The following is a 19,601-nucleotide window of genomic DNA, read 5'->3' on the forward strand; positions in this document are numbered from 1 at the left end:
ATACACCGCCGGAGCGAGAGCCTTTCTATGTTAGCAACTGTCCGCTTTGGCTCATGGAGGTGATCCCGATTGGGGACCCCTTTTTTTATGATGTCATTATGACCTAATAGGGCGAATGGAAAGGGGTTGTTTTATTAAGTCACTGCCTAAATGTCAACTCTCCCTTGTTAAATAGTAATACGTCTACCACTCCCATATTACTGCAGATTTGCCATTCAGTGGGCGCTCTAATGGCGGCGCTGTAAGTTGCCACCCTGCTGTCCCAGAACAGGGTAGAACTAAGAAATGGCTGTGGATATGCCCCCCCCCCTCCCCCCGCAACCTCACGTGCAGACAGTAGTCTAAAGCATAAGTTCTCAACCTGTGGTACGTGTTCTCCAGGCGTACATGCCATGTCTGGTCCACGTGCTGTGCTAGGGCCGGGTATGATCATAGTCCTGGGGGTACTTTGATATCATTTGAGTAGGGTGGCTTAGATACATGGCGTGCTGCTTTGTAGGTTTTTTGTGTGCTCCCTAGCCGCTGTATTGAGCATCTGCAAACATTGGCCGCTCTGACGAGTTGGGGCCGGCATACCGGGGACATGACTACCGATTTCATGACCATGTATGTAGGATCCCAGGGACTCCAGTCTGGACTTTTCAGAACTGAGCACCCCATTTCTGCAGCATTCTAAACTTCCCATGCGATTTATCCGGACACACTAAACATTAGTGCCCCCGAGCTCGTCTCCTATTCATTCCTCGCGGGCATCAATGCGGCAGGGCACCGTGTATGCGCTGCGGAGTGTCAGGAGCCCCTACATGAAGTCATCAGGGGAGATCGCTTATTGTTTTGCACAGGGTTTGGAGAGATGAGGGGGACACTCTCGGACTTCTTACCTATTTGCAAGCAATCTTCAAGTCAGCCTTTCAAAATCTACAATGGAGTACGAGTTACCCCAACGACAACCCCCCAAACAATGCTGAAAGGACGGTAGAGCTGTAGATGGGGGCACGGCAGCTACGGTGACCTTCCATTTCTGGTGAAAGAAGCTTGAAAATTGTCTTTCGTTGCCATGGTAAAACTTTTTTTTTTTTCCTCTCCCGTCCGGCCCCCCACCACCGCCCCTCCAAGAGGGATGTTGGCAAACAGGCAGCATCTCCGGAGCAGAATGTTTACTGTCCTGTACTGTAATTATCTCCGAATGACTGGCAGAATTAATCAGAGCTTTATGTTAATTAGCCCGCTCCGCAGTCCCTGAAACAGGTGGTGGAAAATATGCAAATTAATGCAGAATTCAAATACTCTAATTACCATAAAACGCACTCTTCTCTCACCGTCCTCTATCCTCTTCTCTACAGTCCTGTGACTAATCTCCATAACACTAATCTAACTTCTCTCCACTGCAATCTATTGTTCTCTGTTATCAGCCTGAGAAGAGGCGGACTGCACATTTTTTCAACGATGAGTGACAGGAAGTGTAGAAAAGCCCCACTCCTCCCCCCCGTTGACCAGTACTTTGTCACATACCGTAACTATCCATTGCTGAGAATCTCCCGAGACGCTTAGGCCCCATGCACACGACCGTACAAAACCTCAGTTTTTACGGACTGAGATTGCGGTCTGCAAAACTGACCCATTCACTTCCAAAGAACGCGGTTACCTTTCCGTATCGCTACGGATGAGTGTCCGTGACGCAAAACTGTGCCGTATTTGCGGATACCGTCGTGTGCATGAGGCCTCATAGGCTGGATTCACACGAGCATATTCGGTCCGTAATGGACGGAACGTATTTTGGCCTCAAGTCCCGGACCGAACACAGTGCAGGGAGCCGGGCTCCTAGCATCATAGTTATGTACGACGCTAGGAGTCCCTGCCTCTCTGTCGAACTTCTGTCCCGTACTGAAAACATGATTACAGTACGGGACAGTTGTCCTGCAGAGAGGCAGGGACTCCTAGCGTCGTACAGAACTATGATGCTAGGAGCCCGGCTCCCTGCACTGTGTTCGGTCCGGGACTTGAGGCCGAAATACGTCCGTCCATTACGGACCGACATGCTCGTGTGAATCCGGCCTAACATTCATATATGAGACTGATATCAACCGCTCGCGCTTCTTATAACGCTGCTGCTCTATTATAAAGGGCCAGCTAGAAGTTTACTGTTACTTTGAAAGTTTGTTCTATAGTTTGTTTTACTTTAGGTAGCAGTCATAGAAGGGTTAAATGTGGAGTGAGGAATAGATGAATCAAGCACGTCTTGCCTTTTGCATGCTCAGATTTCGCACAGATTTGTGCATTGTTTATCTTGTCAAGAAGTCTAAGGAAGAATTACATTTTCATAACAGACAGAAAATATATGTACAGTGATGTCATTTGCACTTATACACAATCTTAATGATGTCCGTAAGCAAGGTGCAGGACAGAGAGAAGGGGCGTCCTATACGTCCACTGCTCATTTTAAGATTGATGCGGAGTTATTCCCAAGTAACATGGGGAAGGCATTTTATAAAGACAATTAAATCCCCACGATGAAGCAAAGGTTTACATTTCTCCAGCCTTGGAGGAGCTTTTTCTTACGCTAATTATCACCCCCAGCTGAGTAATGCACATTGTATAAGCTGCCAAGAGGAGCGGGGGACGCGAAGCGACAAAGCTGCCGTGAGCACATTTTTGACTCACAAAGCACAATTTACCTTTTTACTACTATAAGAGCTTGTCCACACACAACGGAATTCTGCAGCAAATCTGTTGCAAGTCAAAGGCGTTCCGCTGCGGCAAAAATGCACCATTTCCTGCGGTTTTTACAGCAGAAAATGCTTCGTTTTTCTCAATGTTAGGAGATGGAGACATCTCCCCTAAAAAACGCAGCAATTCTGCACACTTTCCGTAGCAGGAATTGACGTGCTGCAGTTCGAAAAATACACACCACAGGTCAATTTCGGCTCAGAAATTTTACACTGCATGTGGATGAGATTTGTTAAATGTCCCTCACTATGCTGCTACTGTACTCTGCTGCATTTTTTCCCGACGAAATCACGGCCGGAAAAAACGCAGCAATTCCGGAGCTTGTGGACGAGCCCTAATGCTGCCCCCTATATACAAGAATATAACTACTATAATACTGCTCCCTATATACAAGAATATAACTACTATAATACTGCCCCCAATATACAAGAATATAACTACTATAATACTGCCCCAATATACAAGAATATATCTACTATAATACTGTCCCTATATACAAGAATATAACTACTATAATACTGCCCCTTATATACAAGAATATAACTACTATAATACTGCTCCTATATACAAGAATATAACTACTATAATACTGCCCCCAATATACAAGAATATAACTACTATAATACTGCCCCTTATATACAAGAATATAACTACTATAATACTACCTCCTATATACAAGAATAGAACTACTATAATACTGCCCCCTATATACAAGAATATAACTACTATAATACCGCCCCCTATATACAAGAATATAACTACTATAATACTGCTCCTATATACAAGAATATAAATACTATAATACTGCCTCTATATACAAGAATATAACTACTATAATACTGCCCCCTATATACAAGAATATAACTACTATAATACTGCCTCTATATACAAGAATATAACTACTATAATACTGCCCCCTATATACAAGAATATAACTACTATAATACTGCCTCTATATACAAGAATATAACTACTATAATACTGCCCCCTATATACAAGAATATAACTACTATACTACTGCCTCCTATATACAAGAATATAACTCCTATAATACTGCTCCTATATACAAGAATATAACTGCTATAATACTGCCCCCTATATACAAGAATATAACTACTATAATACTGCCCCTATATACAAGAATATAACTACTATAATACTGCCCCTATATACAAGGATATAACTACTATAATACTGCCCCTATATACAAGAATATAACTACTATAATACTGCCTCTATATACAAGAATATAACTACTATAATACTGCCTCCTATACACAAGAATATAACTACTATAATACTGCCTCCTATATGCAAGAATATAACTACTATATACAGGAATATAACTACTATAATACTGCCCCTATATACAAGAAAATAACTACTATAATACTGCTCCTATATACAAGAATACAACTACTATAATACTGCCCCCTATGTACAAGACTATAACTACTATAATACTGCCCCTATATACAAGAATATAACTACTATAATACTGCCCCTATATACAAGAATATAACTACTATAATACTGCCCCTATATACAAGAATATAACTACTATAATACTGCCCCTATATACAAGAATATAACTACTATAATACTGCCCCTATATACAAGAATATAACTACTATAATACTACCCCCTATATACAAGAACAAAACTACTATAATACTGCCCCTATATACAAGAATATAACTAGTATAATACTGCCCCCTATATACAAGAATATAACTACTATAATACTGCCCCCTATATACAAGAATATAACTACTATAATACTGCCCCCTATATACAAGAATATAACTACTATAATACTGCCCCCTATATACAAGAATAGAACTACTATAATACTGCCCCTATATACAAGAATATAACTACTATAATACTGTCCCTATATACAAGAATATAACTACTATAATACTGCCTCTATATACAAGAATATAACTACTATAATACTGCTCCCTATATACAAGAATATAACTACTATAATACTGCTCCCTATATACAAGAATATAACTACTATAATACTGCCCTCTATGTACAAGAATATAACTACTATAATACTGCCCCTATATACAAGAATATAACTACTATAATACTGCCCTCTATGTACAAGAATATAACTACTATAATACTGCTCCCTATATACAAGAATATAACTAATATAATACTGCCCCTATATACAAGAATATAACTACTAGAATACTGCTCCTATATACAAGAATATAACTACTATAATACTGCTCCTATATACAAGAATATAACTACTAGAATACTGCTCCTATATACAAGAATATAACTACTATAATACTGCCCCCTATATACAAGAATATAACTACTATAATACTGCCCCTATATACAAGTTTATAACTACTATAATACTGCCCCTATATACAAGAATATAACTACTATAATACTGCCCCCTATATACAAGAATATAACTACTATAATACTGCCCCCTATATACAAGAATATAACTACTATAAATACTGCCCCTATATACAAGAATATAACTACTATAATACTGCTCCCTATATACAAGAATATAACTACTATAATACTGCTCCTATATACAAGAATATAACTACTATAATACTGCCCCTATATACAAGAATATAACTGCTATAATACTGCCCCCTATATACAAGAATATAACTACTATAATACTGCCCCTATATACAAGAATATAACTACTATAATACTGCCTCCTATATACAAGAATATAACTACTATAATGCTGCTCCTATATACAAGAATATAACTACTATAATACTGCCCCCTATATACAAGACTATAACTACTATAATACTGCTCCTATATACAAGAATATAACTACTATAATACTGTCCTCTATATACAAGAATATAACTACTATAATACTGCCCCCTATATACAAGAATATAACTACTATAATACTGCCCCTATATACAAGAATATAACTACTATAATACTGCCCCCTATGTACATGAATATAACTACTATAATACTGCCCCCTATATACAAGAATATAACTACTATAATACTGCCCCCTATGGATAACAATGTAGAGAACAGATAGGATAACGGTCGCTGCAGTTGCTTGTTCCTGAGTGTTCAGCGTATGCTACTAGTGTATATGTGAATGGTCAGTAGATGTGGATTGGAGCTATTACACACTATTCTGGTGCAGTTCTGTTTCGTGATTGGTTTGGGAACGGTCCCACATTTTCTCAGTCATTTGGAGGTCAGATTTTTGCTTCTTGTCAGTCCCATTTCCCGTTCTCCTTCCAGCGCAGATTATATGCAGAATCCTGATGAACATGCGCGGTATTACAGAACGTCTATACGTTTCCCAGTCCCAATCACTCACATTATGACACATAAATGGAGGTTTGCTGGCGGAGAGCTCCCAGGAGGGACACATTCATGAGTGTTAATGCTTTTCTCCCGGCCGACAAATCAATTGTATCTACTATTCTGATGCCTATTCTTTGTGACTGCGAGTAATGTCTTCATTAGGCAAAATTACGCGGCACGTTTAAGGGGCTCTGTTCTCGGAGGATGAGGCGGCACTTCTCAGACGCTCTTATTCTGTAAAGTCGCTCTATATAAACGCTTAATCGCGGACTATAGGATCGTCACGGGAATACACAAGTTGACGTTCTTGCGGTCGTTACCAGCCCGGTTGCTGCGCACCGTTTATTGGTGCAAAATATTAACGTTAAAATCCACCCGCCTCAGATGGGGCAAGTTCTGGCAAATGTATCATGCCACCTGCTCTATTCTTGCCGACCTGTGACTGGGTCAATTACCAATAATCGAGAACTTTTTATATGGTCTGTAAATCTTGGGTCCTACAGAATCTATATCCGGGGATCTGCAGAGGCAGCAGCAAGAGCTGGCAATTTAAAGGAACACTCTGGGGGAAAAAAACTGGAGCATGACCCAGGGATTCAAAGAACACCGAGGAGGGAATCACTGTGTCATGCAACGCCCCATCCGTTTTAATTTAAAGGGGTTGTCCACGAACAGACAACTGATGACCTATCCGCCAGATTTATCAGTGTATGATCGGTGCGGTGGACCCCGTACCGATCACTTGCTCTGGTCGCCTCCGGGCACCGGACGTACACGTCGTAAGCGGTTCGCTCCGGTCATGGAGTAGTGGTCGAGCTGCAGTATTCAAGTGAAGAGGAGCAGAGCTGCAGTTCTGCTGCACGGCCGCTGTGCAATGTATGTAGCCAACTGCTTCCGACTCCGTACACTACACTGTGCGGCGACATCCGGTGCCCACAGGCAGCCACAGCAGCTGATCGGTGCAGGATCCGGGTGACGGACCCGATCCGATGATATATTGATCACCCATCCGGCGGTGGATAGGTCATCAGTGGTCCGGAAGTTGGAAGTCGCACCCCTTCCCGCACCTGGACGTAACTGTACGTCCAGGTGAGCAGTAACTTTGCGCACCTTGGCGTACAGTTACGTCCGCGCTTTAACAGTTAACCGCCGCGCGGCGCTACACCGCAGCGGCGGTTAACTGTGCAGGGTGTCAGCCCTGCTCTCCCCGTTGCCGATCAGCGGCCTGTCGCCGCTGAAATCGGCAATTAACCCCTTCGATGCGGTGGTCGATTGCGATCACCACATCGAAGAGGTTTACAGCGGATCGGCAGCCCCCCCACATGTATTTGCGGGGGCTGGCGATCCTTATCATGGCAACCAGAGGCCAGACAATGACCTCCGGGTTGCCATGTACGGAAGCCTCGGAGGATCAGCCTCCGGCCGTTCCTCCTCTGCTTCCTGTCAGTGTGACAGTTACGTCACAATGACAGTTACAACACATTACACTACGTGTGTAGTGTAATGTGTTCCAGCAGCGATCAGAGCTGCAAGTCTAAATGTCCCCTAGTGGGACAAGTAAAAAAAAGATAATAAAAATGTTTTGAAAAAGTGTAAAAATAAAAGTTATAAGTGACATAAACAAAGAATGCTTTTTTTCCTATAAGTCTTTTATTATAGGAAAAAAATTAACACGTTAAAAAAAGTACACATATTTATATCGCCGCGTTCGTAACGACCCCAACTATAAAACTGTAATATTATTTTTCCCGCACGGTGAACACCGCAAAAAAAATAAACAAAAAACAGTGCCCGAATCACAATTTTTTGGTTACCACCCCTCCCAAAATATACAATAAAAAGTGATCAAAAAGTCGCACGTACGCCAAAATGGTACCAATACAAACTACATCCCGTCCCGCAAAAAACAAGCCCTTACATCGCTTTTTTGACTGAAAAATAAAAACGTTATGGCTCTCAGAATAGGGTGACACAAAAATGTATTTATTTTATAAATAAGTGATTTTATTGCACAAACGCTGCAAAACATAAAATTATATACATCTGGTATCGCCATAATCGAATCGACCCACAGAATAAAATATAATGGTCATTTATAGCCCAGGGTGAGGGCCATAAAAAAACGAATAAAAAACATTGTCAGAATTGATGGTTTTTGGTCACCTTGCTTGCCAAAAAATGGAATAAAACGTGATCAAAAAAATTTCTGGTACCCCAAAATGGTACCAATGAAAACCTACAGATTGTACCGCAAAGAATAAACCCTCACACGGCTCCGGTGGAGAAAAAATAAAACCGTTCTGGCTCTCAGAATATGGCGATGCAAAATGTGCAGAGTGTCCAAAAGCAGATAAGATTGGGCGCCATTTATCAGTGCGACACCGGCCACATATCTGCGGATTATTATTTATTTACTGCATTATTATACCCTCTTATTATACCCTGATGTACCCCGCACAGATAACATATACCCTGATGTACCCCGCACAGATAACATATGCCCCCACATTACAAACTGAAACACCAGTAAAACCCCAAACAGAACAACTACCAAGCTACATCTGCGCCCCAAAAGCCAAATGGCGCTCCCTCCCTTCTGAGCCCTGCAGCGTGCCCAAACACCAGTTTACGTCCACAGATCTGGCATCGCCATACCCGGGAGAACTCGGTTAATATTTTATGAGGTATTTGTCTTCAGTGGCACAAACTGGGCATAACATATAGTGCACTAAAGTGGCATATGAGTGGAAAATTGTAATTTTCACTCCGCACCATGCGCCGCGCATTAACCCCTGCGCGCACCACGACATAGCATGTCTTAGAGTGGGGGGTGATGTATGGAGCGTCTCACGTGAAAAATAAAGAATTTAAAACGGCAAAATCGCTGTTTTTTTGGTCACCTTCGCTCTAGCTAAAAATGTAATAAAAAGTGCTCAAACAGTTGTATGTACCAAAAAATGGTACCAATAAAAACGACCGCTCGTCCCTCAATAAATAAGCCCTCATACCGCTCTATTGACGGAAAAATAAAAAAGTTGTGGCTCTTCGAACGCGGGGAGGAAAAAACTAAAAAGGAAAAGAAAAAAATGGATCAGTCCAGAAAGGGTTAATTACTTTCTAATGAAAAACCATTTATGACCACACGTGGGGTATTGCCGTACTCGGGAGAAATTGCTTTACAAATGTTGGGCAGCTTTTACCCCCTTTATCCTTTGTAAAATTGAAAAAAATGCAACATTTTAGTGGAAGAAATGTTGATATTCATTTTCATGGCCCAATTCTAATAAATCCTGCAAAAGACTTGTGGGGTCTAAATGCCCACTATATCCCTAGATAGATTCTTTAAGTGGTGTAATTTCCACTTTTGGTGGGTTTCCACTGTTTTGGCCTCTCAGGGGCTTTGCAAATGCGACATGGCACCCAAAAACCATTTCAGCTAAATTTGAGCTCCCAAAGCCAAATAGCGCTCCTTCCCTTCTAAGCCCCGCTGTGGGTCCAAACAGCACTTTATTACCACATATGGCGTATTTACGTAATCGGGAGAAATGGTTTTAGAAATGTTTGGGTGCTTTTTCTCCTTTATTCCTTGTAAAAATTAAAAATGGCTACCTTTTTTCAGAAAAAAAGTCGATTTTTACCTTTACAGAATAATTCCAATGAATTCAGCAAAACAACCGTGTGGTCAAAATGCTAACTTTACCCCTAGAAAAATTCCTTGATGAGTGTAGTTTCCAAAATGGGGTCACTTTCCGGGGGATTCCACTATTTTGTTCCCTCCAGTGCAATTCAAACGCGACATGGCACTGAAAACTATTCCAGCAAAATCAGAATTTCAAAATCCAAATGGTGCTCCTTCCCTTCTGAGTCTTGCTGTGGGTCCAAACAGCAGTTTATTACCACATATGAGGTATTGCTATAATCAGGAGAAATTGCTTTACATATGTTGGGGTGTTTTTTCTCTTTTATTCCTTGAAAAAATTACAAATTTCTATGTTTTTTCAGAAAAAAAGTAGATTTTCACCTTCACAAACTAATTCAAATAAATTTAGCAAAAAAAACTGTGGGTTCAAAATGCTAATTATACCCCTAGATAAATTCCCTGAGGGGTGTAGTTTCCAAAATGAGGTCACTTTTGGGGGTCTTTATTGTTTTGGCCCCACAAGACCTCTTCAAACCTGACATGGTACCTAAAATATATGCTAAAAAAAAGGAGGCCCCAAAATCCACTAGGTGCTCCTTTGCTTCTGAGGCCGGTGTTTCAGTCCATGACCGCACTAGGGCCACATGTGGGGTATTTCTAAAAACTGCAGAATCTGGGCAATAAATAATAAGTTACATTTCTCGGGTAAAACCTCCTGTGGTATAGAATTTTTTTTATTACAAATGAATTTTGTAAAAAAAAAATGAAATATGTAACTTTCACCTCTACTTTGCTTTAATTCCTGTGAAATGCCTAAAGGGTTAATACACTTTCTGAATGCTGTTTTGAATACTTTGAGGGGTCCAGTTTTCAAAATGGGGTGATTTATGGGGACTTTCTAATATATAAGGTCCTCAAAGCCACTTCAGAACTGAACTGGTCCTTGTAAAAATCACCTTTTGAAATTTTCTTGAAAATATGAGAAATCGCTGCTAAAGTTCTAAGTCTTGTAACGTCCTAGAAAAATAAAACAATGTTCAAAAAACGATGCAAACATAAAGTAGACATGTGGGGGATGGTAACTAGTAACTATTTTGTGTGGTATTACTATCTGTTTTACAAGCAGATACATTTAAATTGAGAAAAATGCTAATTTTTGCAAATTTTCTCCAAATCTTGGTGTTTTTTACAAATAAATATTGAATTTATCAACCAAATTTTTTCACTAACCTAAAGTACAATATGTCACAAGAAAACAATCTCAGAATCGCTTGGATAGGTAAAAGCATTCCGGAGTTATTACCACAAAGTGACACATGTCAGATTTGAAAAATCGGCTTCGTCCTGAAGGCCAAAACAGGCTCAGTCCTGAAGGTGTTAAGATTAGGGGCAAACTGGTCTCGGCCTGCTCGGAGATATCTGCAGCGAGCACAGAAATAGTTCTCGTGTTTATTCGTAGCTTATTCATATTTATCCTCCGTACGATGGAAGTCTGGTTCTGCCGGACGTTGTTGCATGCAAAGGTTTTTTTTCTACATTGTAATGTGGATGTAACTGCAGATCAATAAGAACGGTCCCATGGATTACAACTACTGATCAGCGCTGGTTACCAGCCAAGAAATCTGCCGGTGTAAATTCACTTTAAGGCCTAATTCACACGAACGTGTTATACGTCCGTGTGACGACTGTTAAAACAACGGCCGTCACACAGACCTATGTGATTCAATGGTGCCGTTCACACGGCGGTTGTTTCAACGGACCGTGTGAAGGGTCCGTGACACAATAGCACATGTCCTATTTTTCACGCTTCACTCATCCCTCTATAGACTCTAGTCTATGGACGATGCGTGATGACGTGTCCTGCAGAGCACAGATGCATCTATGAAGTGAAAAACTGCAGTTTTTCACGTCCGGGATGCGCCATGCCCGTGTGTATCCGGCCTAACTCATGACTGCAGGATCAGACTACGCCAGTTATGCTGGTAGTCTGTTACCATGGCGATGTTGCTTAATTTTTGATTCATTGGAGCGATTTTTGTTTTTTCTTATTATAATAATTTATAAACCCTTATAAGAAAACCTAGAGTTGCTCCCTATTGGCAAGGTGCATTCTGCTGGGAAAAAGATTCGGGCACAAATACAGATGGGAAAGCGTGAACTATATTAACAAGGCATCGTTCCTCTAGAGCGTCACGGAGCAGATAGGACTCCGCGGTGTGGGAAGTCGGCGCGCTCCTTGTATTGTGACTGCAGCAGAGAAATCTATTAGTACTAAGTGGCCTTGTCTCGGAGCAGATGGCTACTTATACAGCCATCAAATACAAATATCATGTTGCTTCCACGTTCACTGCCGGGGCATGTCACGCTAACAGCCTTCCTGTGCCTCATTCAATTACCCGCACAATGCCAATGTGGAAGTGTTACGTAATTATGATTTGTTTCAGCAGATCATGTAAATATCTCTTGACGAGATAAACACTGACTGCCGAGCATTGACATTCGCCTTCTCCGGCGTAGAGGGGGGTGTTATTATATTCTTACACAAGTTGGGCACAATGGCCTGTAATCTACTGACTGTGTTCTCTCAGATCCTATAAGCCAGAAAATGTGCCTTGTTATCCTTTGGTAGCCATGTATAATGAAATGATCTGCAACAATCTAATATACTTTGTGTTACTAGTCCTCACCCGTTTCAAGATCTGTGCTTGCTGTTTGTAAATGGAGACAACCAAGACTGAAAACCCATCCTGATCATGTCCAACACAGGAGCACAATTTGTTACAGTGTATCAGATCTCTCCTGTAGCGAGCCAAGCACCTGTGTCAGATCTAATCGGGGTTGGTTTTCAGCCTCTAGATATAAACAATGTATCTGTTCACTGGCAGCATACATTTTTAAAATCTGTGCTTTCTGTTTGTGAATTGAAACAAGCAGAGGCTGGAAACCCCTCAACACAGGTGCACAACTTGTTACATTGTATCAGATCTCACTTGTAGCGAGTTCTGCCATTAGATACAACAATCAGGGAAGGTTTTCAGCTTCTAGATATAGACAAGAATGTTTCAATTCACTGACAGCAAGCAGAGAAAATAAATATATATATATATATATATATATATGACCTGTTATCTAAGAAAGAGGGACACAATGCCGCGTACCTCGGGAATGTCGCCAGTTCGTGAAGAATCCATTTATTTTTCTATTTTTTTTTTTTTTAATTCGTTTTACCTATAACAAGTAGCCTCCATTGTACATCTTGTGGTCTAGTAATCATGAGAGAGGACCGGTTTACCTTGTGAATATAAAAATGACAGCAATTCGGTGATGTGACTGTTTTCTAGTAGAATAAAGGTCACATAGAAGTTGCAAGTTGTACATTTCCTTTTATATTTTCTACCTCCAATGCATCTAAAAAAAAATAAAAAATGCAGCAGCTTTGCAGATCGGATATTTTTAATCAAGACTATTTCTTGTATATTTTTCCTATGCAGACCTGTATCGCCATAGTAACAGACTACAAACAAACCTTATGTGTAGTCTGATCTTGCAGTCCTGTATTACTCCTTCTACTGCCTATAGGTTGTCTAGAAGAGAGAGCAGAGTAACACATAACTGCAGGATCCGACTACACAGGGTTTATTTGTAGTCTGTAACCATGGAAACACATAGGTCCGCATAGGGACTGTATACCCATACAGTAGGAGTTTGTTTTTATCCATTAATTATCAAAGTTGCTTTGTTTTTAAATTTTAGATGCATTGGAAAAATTAAAAAAATATACTACTCAGAGGGGAACCTAACTGGTGCTGAAAATGTTACCTTTTTGGCATGGAAACCAGAGAAAAGAAAGCGTATACATATGGTAAAGGAGGAGCAGTGCCTTTTTGAGTAATCGAGGCTTCTATGTTGTAGACTAAATTCAAAGAAGAACCTGGGGAGCCACCACAAGCAGTCCAGCCTTTCCATCAACCCTCCTTGCAGGCGGCCATACCCCAGACACAGCTTATGGTGGCCGGTGGACAAATCACTGGGGTAAGCAAACCCGATCTACTGTTGATTTGGCAGACGTGTATCTATAGTGGAATGGAGGCTGGAGCTGTAAGGCAGACTGTCATGCCGTGGGATCACCGTAGTAAAATGCTACACCTTTTTATTTCATATTTTTCCTCTGATGCGTTTCCATTGGAAGTAATAAAATGTGCATGCACCAATGACATGGCTCGTTTATTCACTGTGGTGGGATTGGGGGGGGGGGGGGTCTAGTCTTAATAATAACCAATTGTTGTCCAAAAAGTTTTCTCCCATATAAAATCATTAGAAACTACGTCAGGAGGTGGCGCCGTCCATCATGGTCACCGCAACAAAGTCTGCCCTGTAGGTCCAGCCTTGCAGTTGTGTTTTGGGAAGGATTTTGTTGTATTTTCATAATTCGATCAGTGGGTTTTAGGTACATTTTACTTTTGTGCTTATTCTTAAACGCCATGATGGGACTTGATAGGTGTACGAAGCCAACAATAAAACCCCATGACGGTTTTTTGTATTAAATGGGGTGTAAATTTATAGATAAATGTGGTTAAAGTGCTCGTTCACTTTGGACAATCCCTACTTGCTAGAAAAGCTCGCCAACGATAAACTGATCACAAAGCGTCCCCCTGCTGGGACCCCCAGTGATGATCTGTAATCTGTGGGGAAACCTGGCAGGGGTTACCTGACGGCAGCCCAAGAAAAAGAAAAAAAAGATCCACCAAACATATACATCCTTGCTCCCTAGTGTAATTCCATTGGTTTTATCTTTAAAAATAATTGTATATGTTCTTATCGTTACATCTATATCGCTCCACAAACGCTGTAAGGCTTCCTGGTTGTAGACGGGATTGCACGCTGTTCTTTGGCTCTTTTCCTACATGTCCCATGATGCTTTGCGGTCTACTCTGCACACTAATCTCCACCCACCACTTCCCTCTGCCTGTCCTCCTAAATTGTTCCGCCCCTAGTCCGCCTACACCTTCCTAAGTCAGTCTCCAACGTCGTTTCCTCTAATAAATCTGGCATGCTTTTTGCAGCGTTTCTCTGCAGCTCCTAAACGTGAAGATGCCTTAGGTCCTGTTCGCACAGAGTTTTTTGATGCGGAAACCGCGTCGGAAAACGCGCCAAAAGTGCCCGAAAACTCCTCCCATTGATTTCAATCGGAGGCGGTTTTTTTTCCCCGCGAGCGTTAGAAGAAAAGAAGCGACATGCCCTATCTTCGGGCGTTTACGTCTCTCACCTCCCACTGCCATCAATGGGAGGCAGAGAAAGCGTTTTTGCCCGCCGCGCTCAATGGTCGCCTGGGGAGAACGCGGCAAACGGCGTGCAGGCAGATCAAAATTTTCTGCCTGTAAAAAAGTGTGTGAACATCCTAAAATAAAAACGCAAGTACATTAAGAAGCCTGTTTATAAGTAGTGATAAAATGATTTAGATTGTGTTTATGCTGTCCGGATAAGCCCTTTAAGTTTCCCTGCAGCGCCACCACAGGAGAAATTAGGCGTTGTCGTCAATTCATATCAATGGGTTGTCTGTGTAATTCAGGACAGGTCCTCCAGAGCGGGAGACACTCTTTGCAGCTGCTTTTATTTGAATGGGCGCCATGTAATACTACATTTCCCCTGCAGAGGCCACTGCAGGGAAAATGCGTAGACTGATCAGACTTCTCCAGTAAGTTCATCTGTGGAGAAGCAGTTTTTTTTAGTTGGACAACTCCTCTAAAGTGGTCACACATGCCCAGATGGGGGTGATACTCCACATTAACGATATTTAGAACAATATATCAATTTCAATGTCCATCGCATACGCTTTTTTTGCTGAACAGGAATACCCCTTTAAGAAAAAAAATTAGAGTATAAGCCTCTGCTTATTTTATGCTCTATCCCTTTTTGGCGCATGAAAAAAAAAAATTCATTTTCCGCTATTTTTCAGTCGTTCCTTTTTTATTTTTTGGGTTACTGGAATAAGTTCTGTCATTTCCACAGATTGATGCCTGAAATAATTAATACTTCCAGACTTTATAATCATCTGTTCTCTAGCCTGTGCCAAATGTGTGAAATGCGTTGGATTGCAATCTGGTAATGTGCAGTGTAAAATTAGAAAGAAAAAGTGGGAAAAATATGTGACTACTTGGACATATTCAGGTTTACCCAGTTGATTTTGTATTTGTAGGACTGGGAGACTGATGATTTTTAACATGGATTCAGTAGAATGAGTGTTAAAGGGAAATCTCCACTTTACAGGATTCAGTGGTTACTATTTACGTAAAATGTTGGACAAATTTGTTAATTTGCAGATTGTGGTCCATTGTGGAAGCTCAGATCAGTTCGAGCTAAGCTGGTCAAGTCACATGTCTGACAACGGGGTGGGGCTAAACTGCTGTCTGTTTCCAGGGGCGACCAGAACAATTTTGAATGCAGCTCTGTGTATGAATGGAGACAAAACATAAAATAGCTCAAAATCCGTACAAAAGCAAAGCAGAGGACTGGCACGTGCGCGACGTTCTCCTTTCTGTTCTATGTGAGTTAAAGAAACAGCCGGGCAAGTGCGCCCCCTATATGAGCCAGATTGGAGAGCAGATAACAAGCAGCGGTTCTCGCTATGGCTGACGGGGGGAAATGTAAAGTCGATCCCCTTGGCAGGATGATCTGTTTGCTCTGGTTTTCAGGAGCCGGACCTGTAGCGATCAGCGATCTTATCTTAGAGGTGGTTTGTGAGGAGAGAACCCCTTTAATCCTTAATAATGGCTAATTTGCATCCCATACTTTTTCTAATTGATGTATCGTATCTGGATGTATAGGAAAGGATCCCCTCGATCTCACATGGTTTTACTGTATAGATATATTGTATACGGTCACTGTATATAGATTGTGTGATCTCTCCGCGTTTTTAAACGACAAGTTGTCAATTCATGGAGAAGGCGCGATCTCCAATCTCCTCAATATGCTCCACGTTCTGTTGTGTTTATTCATCCTCAATGAGATTACTGCCAATCTTGCACGCTGATGGGAGCCGACGCAGCAGCATTATTATACAATCGTAGCTGATAAATGTCAATGAGCTCGCTGTGTGTGGCTGAGGGCGAGCGGCAGGGGGTGTCATTGTGGAAGGGAGGTGTGTTACTTACATGTCGAGAGAGCCGCTGCCGCTCTTTTTCTTCTGCTCTCGTATTCCGAGATTTTCTGCAATGTAGAACCAGGACAAATCTGAGCTAATTAACATATCCCTGTCGCGGTGCAGCTGTGTGCGAACCAAAATATCTCTGGATGTTGACTCCATGATTCCTAAAGGGTATGCATATTTTTGCAATCTTTTTTCATTGCTCCAATGCATCAAAACTTTGAATTCAGTCTTTATTAAAAATCCCCTACCGGTTTGTGTAAAAAGCATCTATGGAGGGTTATGCGTCTCCATGGTTACACATGACAAAGCCTGTGCGCAGTCTGATCCTACAGTCATGTGTTACTCCTTTCCATCTGTCTCCTCTTCTGCTGTCTGTAGGTGGTCTAGAAGAAGGGGCCGAGGTAGGGAAGCAATACATGACTGCAGAGTCAGACTACACAGGGTATGTTTGTAGTCTGTAACCATGGAGACACAACTTAGATGTTTTGGAGGAATTTTTTTGCCTTGCTACCAGAGGTGGAGAAAAAACCAATGCAAAGTCCGTAAAGATGCTTGTTCTCTTAATAAGTGGATCCTTACAGGAGTAGATGTCCTACAGATTCTGATGGTTGTTGAGACGTCTACCTGTCATCAGGCGCCTTTTTAAGACCGTGGCCCAAACGTGGTTCCGAGGCCAGATCCTTCCCTTTCTGTATGATAAATGGAGTGACGAACTCTAAAATATCTCATTAAGTTATATATATAGATTATATCTCTTTCTGTTCTCACCCCATGTTTGTACCATGTTTAAGGGAGGTATAGATATAAGGTGTTTACGACCTGTACAGACCGGATTAATAAAGTGGTCAGATATTATTGGGATTACCAAACAGGCTACAACTTTTCCTGTAGATGGTTTTCCCAAGGTGATTCATCCAAAGAAGCCGGATGGATATAAAATGTGGCTATAGACATAGGATTTTGTGTCACGGTCTATGGGATCTGGCAGATCCTTGGCCAACGGCTGCCATTAGGAGGGAGTCGGGTTGTGAAATCATGGCCGATAACTAATTATTCAACCTGACGTTCTCTGTCCACCCACCTAGACAAAGTTTACGTCGTTCTGCAATCCATTATGAATGTCCATGTGGTTCTTCCGTCTTGCAGTCACTACTAGGGGGAACTTAATGCATGCTGATTAAACATTGACCTCCATAATAACACAGTATGCAGTAAACTCCATAGCTCCACCTAGTGGTGACTATAGGCAGCCCGTAATGTATTATTAGCTACTAATCAGCATAGAATTTTTTTTTTTTGCGACTGGACTGTAAGACCGCAACCACTGGATAACGAGTCATCTTATTATACACACATACGTTCCAAGTGCTCCGGGATTATATTTATGGCCCAGTTTGTGGAAGACCCGACTAGAGGTGAAGCTCTGTTGGATCTGGTCATTTCTAATAATGCAGATCTTGTTGGGAATGTCAATGTTCATGAAAACCTCGGTAAACGTGATCATAATATAGTTACATTTTACCTATACTGTAAAAAACAAACCAGCTGGCAGGGCAATTTTCCCCAGGATGAGGGCTGAACTTCATGACATAGACTGGGGACAAATAATGGTACAGATGATAAATGGGAGATCTTAAAATCTACTTTGAGTAAATACACTGCTAATTTTATTCCTATAGGTAACCAGTATAAATGACAAACATTAACCCCACAAGGCTTAAGGCCTTTTTACACAGGCCAATGATCGGGCAATCCATTTGAACGCTCGGTCCCGATCATTGTCCTGTGTAAACAGGGCAGTGATCAGCCGACGAACCAACAAACGCTCAGTCATCGGCTGATCGTATAGTTTTATGCAGCAGTAAACATTATCTTGGTCGGTAGCACATCTCCCTGCGTAAACATGAAGATGTATGGAGACGAGCGATCACTGATCATAGCTCCCCGTGAAAGGAGCAAACGAGCGCCAATCAACGAGCTGTCTCGTTGATCGGCGCTCATCTTTATGGTTAATATCGGGCCGTGTAATAATACCCTTACACCCCCTGTAAAAAAAAGAAAAAGGGCAATACATTTTAAGAAAGGGCTTTTGAAAAATACAAATCTGAGGGTACAACTCTAGCCTTTGAAAATGACAAGAGTTAAACTCTGTAAAAATGTAAAAAGGCAAGTGGACAAATAGCAAAACATCTAAAAAAAAATCTTCAGCTATATAAATGCAAAGAAACCGAGGTCTGAAATGTAGTACCCCTAAATACTGGCAATGGGGAGTTGGTCACTCTGGGTCAAGAGAGTTACTAGATAAGTTCTTTAGCTCTGTATATACAACAGAAGAAAGAGGAGCTGATATAGGCGGTGCCAGTGCTGAGGAGCTGATGTAGGTGGTGCCAGTCCTGAGAAGCTGGTGCCAGTGCTATGGAGCTTAAGTAGCCAGTGCCAGTGCTGAGGAGCTGATGTAGGTGGTGCCAGTGCTGATGAGTTGATGTAGCCGTTGCCAGTGCTGTTAATATATCAGTTGATCTACTGAATTGGATGAATGTAGATATGGTCCAAGCTAAGTTAAATACAATAAATGTGCACAAGGCTGCGGGACCAGATGGGTTACACCCTAGAGTTCTTAAAGAACTTAGTTCAGTTATTTCTGTCTCCCTCTTAGTAATCCTTAGATATTCTCTAGTGACTGGTATAGTGCCAAGGGACTGGCGCAGGGCAAATGTGGTGCCTATTTTCAAAAAGGGCTCTAGGTCT

At 41.5% G+C, this 19,601-nt stretch overlaps 1 protein-coding gene across 3 annotated transcripts in view; it reads left to right on the plus strand.

Annotated features, from left to right (window-relative positions):
• The window catches only part of POU2F1 (POU class 2 homeobox 1), a 67,994-nt gene that overhangs the window by 18,124 nt on the left and 30,269 nt on the right, over positions 1–19,601 (plus strand). For 2 of the 3 annotated variants that reach the window (XM_075854664.1, XM_075854665.1), the window contains exon 5: positions 13,619–13,738. The exons of the other annotated variant lie outside the window; for it this stretch is intronic. In XM_075854664.1, the coding sequence (XP_075710779.1) occupies positions 13,619–13,738 (120 nt within the window). The remainder of the gene's footprint in view (positions 1–13,618; positions 13,739–19,601) is intronic. 3 annotated transcript variants of the gene reach the window in all.

This window comes from Rhinoderma darwinii, chromosome 2 (genome assembly GCF_050947455.1).
Source record: "Rhinoderma darwinii isolate aRhiDar2 chromosome 2, aRhiDar2.hap1, whole genome shotgun sequence".
Classification (NCBI taxonomy): domain Eukaryota; kingdom Metazoa; phylum Chordata; class Amphibia; order Anura; family Rhinodermatidae; genus Rhinoderma; species Rhinoderma darwinii.